This window comes from Sarcophilus harrisii, chromosome 3, assembly GCF_902635505.1.
Source record: "Sarcophilus harrisii chromosome 3, mSarHar1.11, whole genome shotgun sequence".
Taxonomy (NCBI): domain Eukaryota; kingdom Metazoa; phylum Chordata; class Mammalia; order Dasyuromorphia; family Dasyuridae; genus Sarcophilus; species Sarcophilus harrisii.
The window spans coordinates 119,410,532-119,422,753 of NC_045428.1; the positions used below are offsets into that span (position 1 = coordinate 119,410,532).

The 12,222-nt window shown below is 31.6% G+C and overlaps 1 protein-coding gene across 2 annotated transcripts in view; it reads right to left on the minus strand.

Annotated features, from left to right (window-relative positions):
* Positions 1-12,222, minus strand: part of MYCBP2 (MYC binding protein 2) — a 312,149-nt gene that overhangs the window by 228,935 nt on the left and 70,992 nt on the right. For both annotated transcript variants that reach the window (XM_031958523.1, XM_031958522.1), the window contains 5 exons: positions 9,079-9,232; positions 4,200-4,396; positions 3,753-3,995; positions 3,415-3,486; positions 1,973-2,069 (listed from right to left, as the gene is read on the minus strand). In XM_031958523.1, the coding sequence (XP_031814383.1) occupies positions 1,973-2,069; positions 3,415-3,486; positions 3,753-3,995; positions 4,200-4,396; positions 9,079-9,232 (763 nt within the window). The remainder of the gene's footprint in view (positions 1-1,972; positions 2,070-3,414; positions 3,487-3,752; positions 3,996-4,199; positions 4,397-9,078; positions 9,233-12,222) is intronic.

Below are 12,222 nucleotides of genomic sequence, written 5' to 3' on the forward strand. Positions count from 1 at the left end.
ATCGAAAGAAAGAGTTCCTATTCCACTGTACAGAATACAAAGAAGTACAAGAAAGATGCTTCTCAAGCTCTAAGCAGTAAGATTTTAAACTAAAAAGCAAAGAAGAAAAACTCATTATTTCAGAAACAAGCAGGGACAAGGAATGGAGTGACGCAGAAAAAGCAGCTCAATGGTCTGAGGCAGCCCATCGTCAAACATGGACAATAAAAAGACATAGGGACACATGATATAAAAGCTGTTCCTGGACACAAATAAAGTGTCAATTTGGTTAGAGCTTTACATACTAAAATAAAACATAAACAAACACTACAGAATGTTGAGAAACTATCTTTTAATTATGACATTTTCTGGCCATCTATAAAGGCCGAAAACATTTCTAGAGAATACAGGCTATAGACAATGGTTGCATGAAGTTCAAGGAATTACTCAACTAATATCCATTTTAAACGTGATCCTAACAGTGAATTCTTCTATTTCTTGATTAGAAATATAAAGATAATAGGCATCCCTGGTGACACTTCCCACTTTTCCCCACCAAAAAACCTGACACTATCCAAAGAGGAGTTGAAAATGAAAAGCAGCAGAAAAATGAAAGCAGCAGCTTCTTCTTAGGTTTGAAAGGCTGAGTCTTCTTTCCAATGGTTTCAAATTTTTCTTTTGTCCTTCTTTAAAAAGTGTAAGACAAGACGGATTTATTCTCCAAGAATGTTTCTAGAAGTTTCTATCAGTGCATAAGAAACAGAAGAATGGGGATCCCCCCCTCCCCAGACATTGTTCCATTCTTCCTCCTAAATATTACATATGCATATGAAATACAGGCATTTAAAACAACCTCTTCCGGATGGATTATAAAGTTTCTCTTACATAACATCAAACACAGTGTAGAAAAATTTACAATTAATAACTGGATTGTTTATCTTTATTTTCAGACAGTAAAATGATGAGGACAATTCTGGGAATTTTTAAACAGATAAGAAGTGGTCATTCAAAAAGGAGAGTTTTAGGGACCGGAAAATTGTATGTCAGAGGATTTGGAATGAAAGGAACCTTTCAATTTTATCTGAAATTGGATAGTAACTACGAAATAGATAGTTACTCTCTACTATAGAGAATAACTAATTATATGAAATAGTTATGGGTCCCAGTTGCCTCTGCGTAAAATAGAAGTACAATTGGAAAAAGAATTTTCTAACATATCATTTAAATTAACCAATTAAAATAGATATCTGTGAAATATAAACTACTATATAAAGATAGAATTGTTATTACATGTAGCCATAGGAAATAAAATGTAATAAAAGGTGTTTGAAGAATAGAGTCACAATGAATTCAAAGTATAATTAATTGTCCACATAAAGATAAAGATATACATTCATACAATACCAATAATTAAAATTTATGGTAAAATGACCATAAAAATTGAAAATTTCAAACCTCTGAAAATCAACTTGATAGACTATGTTTTCTTTTTCAAAAATGACAGGTAAAAAAAAAATTTAAGGCCTTGCATACCTTTAACATTAATTTGTGGTTCCAGAAGCATTTTTAAAAGAAAAAAAAATCAAAATACCCATTTGTCAATTAAGGTTTTCCAATAAAATCTTACTGTTAAAATAAAAAGAAAAATAAAGGCAGATGACTCGCCCAAAATTACATGAGTCACTGCTACACTGTTAATAAGAATTTCAAAACATAAACTCAAGTATTAAACCTCCCTTTACTTCAAATAGTTTAGATAATTAAATTAAATAATGTTAACATAAATTTTCATTAAAAAGCATTACTTTATATGTAAGCATTATACTTGTGCCATACTTATGTTTGGGCCAAATACATTAAATTTACAAACTATCATTAAATTTCAAGCATATGTTTTGCTCATGCTACTTTATTCATATAACTAAACGATCTAGCCTAGAAACTTCTTATAAATCACTTTTTAAGACATAAAATTAACACCAAAATAACGTACCTGGCAATGTTACAGTACCATCTTGTTCCAGTGTTTCAGGGTTTATTCTTATGGCTGTCATGCCGTGATTGTTCATATCTTTATATAACAAATAACCCTGACAATAACAAAAAAATTTTATGTGTTATGAGATCTTTTTCATTTCTAAAATATCTTATTTTACACTCACAAAGAACCATGTTATATTCTCTGAGAACTGAGATACACAGATATTACTATATACATTATCTAGAGTTATTAAATATACACAAAAGAATACATATGCATTTTAATACTGCCATAAAATGCTCCACTACTTAATATATAATCATTTGAATCAATAAATGAATAGGTACTTTCATTTGGCAAAGAATCACAAATTATATCCAAGATTATCTTAGCTAATTTTAAAATAAGTAAACAAATTAGCATTATAATTTAATAACTATTTTGAGAAAAAGTGATTCAATAAATTATAAATAATGATTGAAAAGAATAAATAAAGCCATGTTCTAGTTACAGTCATCAATAAACTAAACTTGTCATTTTGTAAAATAAGGTGTACTTCCTAAAAGGTACTTAATACATATTTAAAATAAACAGTAATCAATACTATTTCCTAGTAGAATGTAATTTCTTTAGGAGTTTCTTGTATCTCAACTGCCAAGGCAGACAATAATTATTCAATTCAGTGACAAATTTCAAAGGAAATCCCACTTTAGATTTTAAAAATATTTTATCACAAATTTAATAAATTCAAATTAAAACTCCTGGGAAATTATTTCTATAAACAATTCTGGTAAATATGAAAAGTTGCTACAAATGATTATTTAAATTGATTGTTAACTGGAGAACATATTTAGAACTAGTGAGTTCTTGGGGAAATCAACATAACTGGATAATTTAAAAGTAAAAACATACATTATATGTTGTTTTACTTTATTTAAAACAAGTAAACTTTCTGAGTATGCAATTAAAAATAATTAAAGAATCTATACCACTATTCTCTTTTCAATACATTTAATATCTAATTCACAAAACTGCTTATTAGGGAGACGACTACTTTCATAGAATTTGTTCAAGTTGTTTTTAGGCAATGCATCTTTTTAAATGATATTTACTTTTATAAATAATATCAAAATGAATTTACTCTTCTTTCCCGATTTATCAATATAAGTTTTCTTCCCTCTTAAAAATGCTTCTAAAATAAAGAAAATATCAAGGGAAATACACTATTTTGCTGCACTTTTGTTCATAGTTGACATAAATCATAATTATATAGAGAATTTTTTTTTCTTTTCCTATATTGGGAGAGTAAGTAGGGGTGATTTATAACCAGTAAGAGTCATACTCCTTAAAATAAATTAAAAAAAAAAGTATTGTGTTCATTTTTAATATATGTGAACAATAAACTTCTAAGATTAAAAAAAAAAAAGTTTGTCTTGTTTTAGACATTCTCCTACCTGAGCATACCCTAACCAAGACTTTTTTTCTTTTCTGTTTTTGATGCGGGATGTAGAATTGTATATATGACCCTGTAAGACAATAAAAGTCGTGTGACAATTGTTAGAATAGCAGTTTCATGTTATTACTAAATCACCTAGAAATATTATAATGATTATAGTGAGTTGAAAACAAATGAGCAGAACAATTAGTAGGTTTTAAAAAGAAGCACTCATCAGTACTACTAGATTATGTGTTTTTTTTTTTTTTAAATCAAGCAAATCACACACACACACACACACACACACACACAAGAAGAATCTTCTATTGTGGATTTTAACTACAAAGAGTATATTACCCTCACTGTTCCACTGTATCCAGAGCCAATTTTGTATAATCCATCCTTACATAATAAATAGAGAAAAAAACCATCATTCTGAAGTAGGCATTGGTCATCTTCATCTACAGAAATTTCTTTCAAAGGCCACTTGTGCATCAATGCTGCTTTCTTAATCCCATTGCTAAACCAGTCCTGAATCTGAATTTTGCCCACCAAAACAGCTTGTACACTCCTTTGCAGAGAGTTTAGAATTGTTGGCACCTACAAAGGTACAAAATTACATTAGATTATGTCAAATATATAATATGGATAAACAGTTTAATAATAGCATTTTAGAAATATGAAAATAATGCATAATATATAATTGTATCTGTTAGTGATTTAAAACAACTCAAAAAGCAGTACAAATAGGAAATCTAAAATAGACAGTGTTCAAATATCAAAATGAAAATATGTATGAAATACCTGAATTGTTTGGCAAGCATGACTGCCATTGTTAGTAAGGATAGCAGATATAGCCTGAAGAGTTCTTCCTGTTTCCCCCCAAGAAGCTACCAGGCTAAATAGACAAGCACAAGAAAGTGCAGTCAGGGACTGTCCTGTACTATCACTCATTCCAGTACTTCGAACAGTAATTTCCAAAAGGAGCTGGAAAAGAGATTCTGTGGATAAAATAAAATGCCACTAAATTAGCACAGGTAAAATACATTTTACACATATTAACATAATTTCTTTCTCTACTCTTCTTTCCCAAAAGTCAATTTGAACAGAAGTAGAAAGGACATTTAAAGACCATCCTGGTTTAGCACCTTCATTTTAAATAAAAATAAAATTAAATTAAATTTACAAAATTTATGAACCTTGCCTAAAAAGCCACTTAAAAAAAGAGTAGTCAATTCACTTAAAGAAGAAGAGAATCATGCAGGAAGTTACCACAGATTTCATTTATATTAATGGTTTGTCTTATAAATTTGATGTTAAAAAAAAAAAATCTGTGAGGCCATAAATTTGTACATATTTATTTGAAAGTCTTTACTATAATAAACAAGGTTATCACCACAATGCTAATATTGTTAGCATAAATAATTATTGAAGATATTAAATTTTGATTTTTATTGTTCAGGTTTTGTTTTATTATGAATATCCTATCTATTATTTATATATTATTTTAAAAATCTTTTCAGCATACCTTTCCAAAACAGCCTTGTGAGATAATGCAGGTATCATTTTCAGAAAAAGAAGCTACAGATTAGATAAACTGAAACCCAGACATTAAGTTTTTGTCCAAGGTCTCAGGTTCAGAGAATCTTAGAATTTGAGAGACTGATGGGATTTTAGAGGTTATCTAATGAAACCCTCATTTCAAAACTACCATCTGATAATACTACCTTAAAAGGGAAAAAAAGAAACAACCCACCACAAGTCTTTATTTGAAGCGTCCAGGTTTTGCATGAAGATCTCCAATAATAAAGAAGTTACCATTTCTCAAGAGCCCAGGCTCTTTTTGGACTATCTCTAATTGGGAGGAAGTTTTTCCTTACACTGAACCAAAAACTCACTAGCCATATGACAACTATGAGAGACCTTCAAATATCTAAAACCACTGACCATGTATCTCACTTGACTCCTTTCTTTTTGGTCCCCATTTCGTTCAACTTGTGTGATGTGGTTTAAACTTCCCTCAAAATTCTCATGGCCCTTCTACAAAAATGTATGTCTAGATTGTTAATGATCTTTCTAGAATTTAGTGTCCATAGAAATTGGGGAGCAGTCTTATGAGTATGAAATAGTGCATGTCCTGTCAAACTTTTTTTTTTTTTTTAAATATTCTGGTCAGTTTTCGCTCAACTTTCTCCATGTCATTTTTTAATTCTTTATTAATGAAATCTTTAATGTACCAAAATATCTATTCTGTTGTTAATGTGATATTAATTATAGAGCAGAGAGAGGTGGTATTTGGGAGGATCTTAGATCTGAAGATGGCATCTAAGGGACTCCTTAAAAAACAATTAGGAAATAATTGTGATGTAAAGGGAGATGGAAATCCTCTACCATATCAGACATAAGCTACATCCAAAGGAGCAGCTTTCCAAAGGATACAAAGTATCCTTTGTGCCTATTGAAGATGGGAAGTTCTCTATACCAATAACTATGGACCATTGTAAGAAGATGTAGACCTCAGAACTATAGTATCTCTTGGTGAATGACAAAATGGCATTCATTCACCCAGAATATTTCTCAAAGTGTGGTCCAGGAATCTTGGGGGATCTCCAAGACTCTCCCAGAAATCCATGAGGTCAAAAGGATGTTCATAATAAGATACTTTAATTTCTAATAATTAAGTATTGCTCTTAGGGAAGGAGATGCATTCCGATGATTTAGAACACGAATTCTCAGGTATATAAAATTACTAAACAGTGATAGAACTTGAGCTAAACACCTCAGAGAAGAGGAAAAATATGTAAAAAAGGAAACATTAATTAAAGGACCTGAAAATTAAAAAAAAAAGGTTTGGTGAGGCAGTTGAGGTTAAGTGATTTGCCCAGGCTCACACATCTAGAAAGTGTAAATTATGTAAGGTTGGATTTGAACTCAGATCCTCTTGACTTCAAGGCCACTGCTCATCCAGTATGCCATTTAACCGCTCCCTAAAAATTTTTTTAATAAAATCTAAATACAGCAAACTCATAAGCATGTGAGATGGGTTTGTGGAGTTTTTTCTTGATTTTCATTGGCATGGAATTTCTAGTAAAGAAAATTCCTTTACAAAGGCCAAACATTTTTCTCTAAGTTATAATGTTAGCAAGTTGCCTAAGGTACTAAGAGGTTGAGTGACTTGGAACATGTCACACAGATATTTACATGCTAGAAACTGAGACTAGTCTTCTATCTATTATGCCATGCTACACTTCTGTAAGATATCAGAAGGTAAGAAATCAAATTATTAATGAAAAACAATGGTCTTCTGATTTCTCTCCTTTCCTATAACTCTACTTTGACAAATCACTTGGCAGGCAACAATATCCTATTTACCATGTTCTTAAAATAATATTTTTTAGTCCTCTCTCTTTTAAATTCTCCTTTTAAAAATTGTTTTTTTTATGAAGCATACAAAATTTAACATCAGGATATTAATTCTACATGTAACAAAATCAAGAGCTAATAAAATACATATTCACTAAATCATCTGGACTAGACTTTACAATTAACTTGAATGTTCAATGTTTAGTCAGAGAAGGAAGGTGCAATGATGGGGAAAGGATTGCATTCATTTATTGCTAAGGAAGACATGATAATTGAGAGACTTCTTCTTTCAGCTTCAAACCTTGTTGGTAAGATAAATAAATAACTAAAACAATAAAATAGACTTTAGATAAAAGAAAACTTCAAAATACTCTGAGAGTTCCAAAGAAGGAAAGATCACTTCTAACTTAAGGATTATAGTGGAGACCTGGGAAGCCTTCATGTAGAAGTTGACATCTGAACATCACTGCAAAAGACACACAGATTGTAAGTTAGAAATGGCATAGGAAAGTATAAAGAATAACATGAGCCAAAGAAAAGAGGCTGGAGGTTGAAGAGCAGTGAATGTCAAGAAGTCCAATTGGCTGGAAAGTAGAGTACACAAAGAATACCAACATAAGGTAATTTTTTGCAATAGTAGGCTAAAGACATGTTGTGGAGAGGGTTGAATCCAGGCTTAAGGAATTTAGAAATTTATTTAATGGGCAACATGGAGTCATTCAAAAGTTTGAGGAAGTAGAGTAACCTGACCAGATCTGTAGATAAAGAAAAGAATAATAACTGGGATCTACACATCCTAAAATCTTCAAAATGCTTTATATATTTTATCTCATTTAACCTTCAAAGCATCTCTGTGAATAGGTACTTCAGCTATTTTGATAATAGTCTTATAGATGAAAATACTAAGGCTCAGAAAGTTAATCAGTGTACCTATTGCAGGATGTGAACCTGGGTCTTCTTGACTCCAAATCTTATATTCTATGCTGTACTGTCTTCTCACAGGAGTGTAAAGAAAGAGACCAGTGAAAAGAGGTGTGAAGTCCAGGTATGAAGTAGTTGTGGGGGGAAAGAAAGGGATAGCTACAAGTAAAAAAAATACTGGCAGATGAACATGTATAACAGAATGGATGAAGAGAGGAAAAGAAGAGCCAAAGATGAAACTGATCTGGGAGAAGAATAAACAGAATTAACTTTATTAAACAAGCTAACAACGAGCAACTTATTTTCAAAGCCTCATGTTTCCTTCTGTAACATTTATATTAGATGTCTTGCACATAATGAATGATTGACAAGGTCAACAGGAGGAGAAAACCAATTCAGAAGTTGTGCTTCTATTTATGCTTCTATTCTTTAAGCATAATTCTATAATCAAGGCTTAAAAAAATTGGTAACCTCTATTCTTTAAGGTTACCAATTTTTTTTAGCCTTGATTATAGAATTATCAACTGACGATTCTTAGGTATACAATCGGAGGATCGTAGATTTTATTTGGTCCTGGAAACAGACAAGTTAAGCAGTCCTTCTCTTTCATTTTACAGATGAGAAAACTTAGTTTAAGTGCTATTCATTAATTTATTCATTCAATCAGCATTAATTACATGTTCTATCTACTGTGTCCCCAGGTATTGGGGTCACAAAACAAAAACAAAGCAGTCCCTGACCTCAAATAGCTTAGTCTACAGGAAGAAAAACATGCACAATAAATAAATAAAAAATGAAATGCATACAAAATGATTTCAGGGTAGAAAAAGAGCACTGAAGGGACTTGGATAGATCTTGGGTACAAGAGGACACTTGAGATGAGCCTCAAAGCAGAATTTGAATCTAGGTCTTCTGACTCTAAATTCAACAATGTCTCTACATCATTAATGTGTAGATAATTCTAGTCCCTCACTTCTTTCTCTTTCCATTTAAAAAAGTGACCTTACTCCATCACACTAATGCTAACCTGAGTTGGAGAGAAAAATCAAAATTTGTATTAGTCCTATTTTACTTCTGTTAATAGTTCTGGTTTTAAAAAAAAGTTTTGGTGAGAAGTTTAAATATTAATAACTAATCCAAGTTTTAAGAGTTATATATGGATATCTATATTAGTTTTATCAACAATTCTTACCAAAAAAACCATTTTCTATATCTAAATTATGGGTTTTAAACAGCACTCAAGTGACAATAATGAAAGAAGAAAGTCTTTAAGCCTTCTTTTTTTCTGTCAACAAATTAATCAGAGATGACATTTCACACTATTATGTGTACTTATTATGTAAGTATTGAGCAAATACTTAATTAAATAAATCACTCATCAACAAATATGAGATCTTACCAAGAACCTCAGGTGGTTCTGATTGAAGGCCTTCTGGCTGTTGACCCTGCAACACATTAAGCAGAGCTTGCAGACTCCTAAGACACAGGGATGGATGAGAAAACCGTGTCTCTTTGATCAACTCAAAAACTTCACAAAGTCCAACTTCAATGATCTAATTGAGATAAAAATATACATAAGGTACATAAAGTTATAATAAGCCTGCAAATAAATAGTTCTTGAGCACTTCACTTGGCAAAAGCATTTCCTTAACAGAATTATCTGGTGTCAAGGTACTGAGACCAATAAAAAGCAGTAATTGAAATTCAAGACTAAGGAAATCTCTCACTTTGGAGTTAAACCAAGAAGCCACTCACAGTAATTGCCATGGTTTTCTCAAAAACCTACATTCATCCATTGCTCTTTTTTTATTTGTGGGTAGTACTTCATGATTCTTACCTACAATGCAATAACAACATGTGATCAAGATGCTAATTGCAAGTTGTGAACAAAATCCAAAGCTATATAGAGGTATGTCTATATGTATGCATGTATATAGAGAGAATGAAAAAATAAGTGGGAATCACCTTCAGCAATTCTCCCATGAAAATTTTTTTAAGGATGACGTATATCATGATTCTACTTCAAAAAATGTTCACCTGAATATCCCATGAAATTTTATTCCAGTTATTCATTCACCTTTTGTACTTGAACAATGTACTTGTACTTCAACAATTCTAATATTAATGAGGACATTTGTGAGTAGTATGGGATCTTTATTTGACAATTCTTATGCCTCCAAAGATACCTGCTATACAATAAAAAAAATAGCATTTACACAGTGATCTGGTGTTTACCAAGAACTTCTGTAGAGCAACCTCTTAGGAGAGGTGGTATAAATATTAGATGCCCATCCTAAAGATTAAGGAACCAAAGTTCAAGAGGGTAAAATGACATGCACTCAATAGGTGCAGAATTAAAAACCCTGCTGTTTACTGATTTTAAGTTCAGCGCACATTCCACTCTGCTATGCTATCTATAAAGGAGGTCTTAAAAACTTAAAAAAAAAAAAAACCCAAAAAACTTAAAGACTTTAAAAACTAAATATAGTTGGAAAAATTGGAAATCTTGGAAAATTGGAAAAATAACAACCCTCATTTTAATTTCCTCTATTTTGTTTGAAAATTTCATTCAAAGCATAATATTTAAAAGTGCTATTTACTATAGAAAAATTATGATACTAACCAAATGCCCTACAAATTTATTATTTTAAAATGGCATTTCCGGTGGTTACATGGCAGTTCCTCTGAAACCACCCATATGTTTCAAAGAACTATAACTCTGTTGCAAGGCCACACTAGCTTTGTAGTTTCTGACAATAGCTTCATAAGGTAATTTTTTTTAAAGTGCACACACTTTCAGTTACAAGCGCAAAAAAAACATATCTAACATCTTTGTTTCCCTTAACACTGTGTTTCTATTAACTTAATTATATTTTCTAACTGTTCTGTATCTTGAAGGAAACAAAATTTCAAGTTTCCTGCCTCTTGTGTTAAGGATTCTGTGTTATGTCCTAAATTTATTTCTTTTGATTTCAACAATCCTTATTAAAGTGAATATTTCAGGATCTGCTAAACAAGAGAATAATCTGTTCTTTATAAAATCTGTGATAATTTGTCTCTAATAATTTTAGCATCCTTTCTCTTGATTTTTTTTAATGCTTTACTTGATGTGCTCTGATCAGGGCTGTATCAGCTATTCAAAATGAGAATGAACTAGTTTTGCATAATTTGTTGTCCAATTTTTTGATGGCCTTTATTTGGGGGGTGGGGGTAGAGAAGAGGTGAGCTATCTCATACCTGCCTACTTGAAGCCAACTTTCCTTTTGTTCTGTCTCATAACATGATTTAAGATTTCAGTATGTACTTCCTCACCCAGAATTAATTCACGAAATGTGAAATACTCTAACAATCCCTTGGCAATGTTTAGTAACTCTTAAAAAATATTTTATCTGTTATCCATCTCTGATAAATCATAAAGGCTTCTTCCCAATTCTAAGGAGACAGGAAAAAAATAAGTCTGCATATAGAATGAGATGCAAACACCCTCCCTGATGCATGGAGGCAACATGGCATATTCCTTATGAAGGCAGAAATAACATGACTGGGCTGTGATAGTGACTGGATGGGGAGATGAGTGAAAGTGAGGAACTGAGGATGACATCTAGGAATGTCTGTGAGATTGGGAAAATGGCAGTAACCTTGCCAATAATAGAAATTTCAGAAAAAAGGGAAAAGTTTGAGGGAAAATATGAGTTCACCTTTGAACATTCTGAATTTAAGATATCAGTGGGACATTTTGCTCAGGCAGCTGAAAAAATAAGAATGGAAATTAGGAGAGAGGTCAGGTTTGAATAAGTAGATCTGAGAGTCATCAACATAGAAATAATAACTGATATGATCACCAAGTGAAATAGTATATAGTGAAGATCATCAAGTGAAATAATATATAGCAAAGATTCAAGGATCCAAGATAGAGCCTTCAGGACCAATCTTAGTGGCGAAGACTTAGCTGAAGATTTAGTAAAAGAGAGTAAGAAGCAGTGGTCAAAGGAAGGAAGAAAACTAGGAAAAAGCAGTGCCACAAAAACCTAAAGAGAAGAGAGTTTCAAGAAGAGAGTGGTAGACTGTGTCAATAACTTCAGAAAGGTCAAGAAGTACTGAGAAAATGTGATTCAATTTGGCAATTAAGAGATGACTGGTAAGTTTGGAGAGAGCAATTTCATTTGAATGAGTTAGAAACCTTTCCAAAGAATAGAAGAGAGTAAGAGGAAGGGAAGCAGAGGCAATGATTTCAAGTTTGCCCAGATAATTCAAGTAGCTTATTACTGCTAAAGTCAAAGCCATTTCAACATGTTTTGTACTCTACTTCCTTCTTTTGTCAAGACAATCTATAATTATAGTTTCTTAACAATGTTGTTTTTATTTCTACCTCCAATGGTACAGATTTCCTGTATTATCCTACCATTCCCCTAGTCTTTGATTAATATATTTTTCTAACATGGATATATCTTATTAATATGCAATTCTACACTTTTGCTCCCATTTTATCTATTCTGTTTCCTTCTGTAAAACACATACCTAGTCCTTTCATAGTTATATTTCA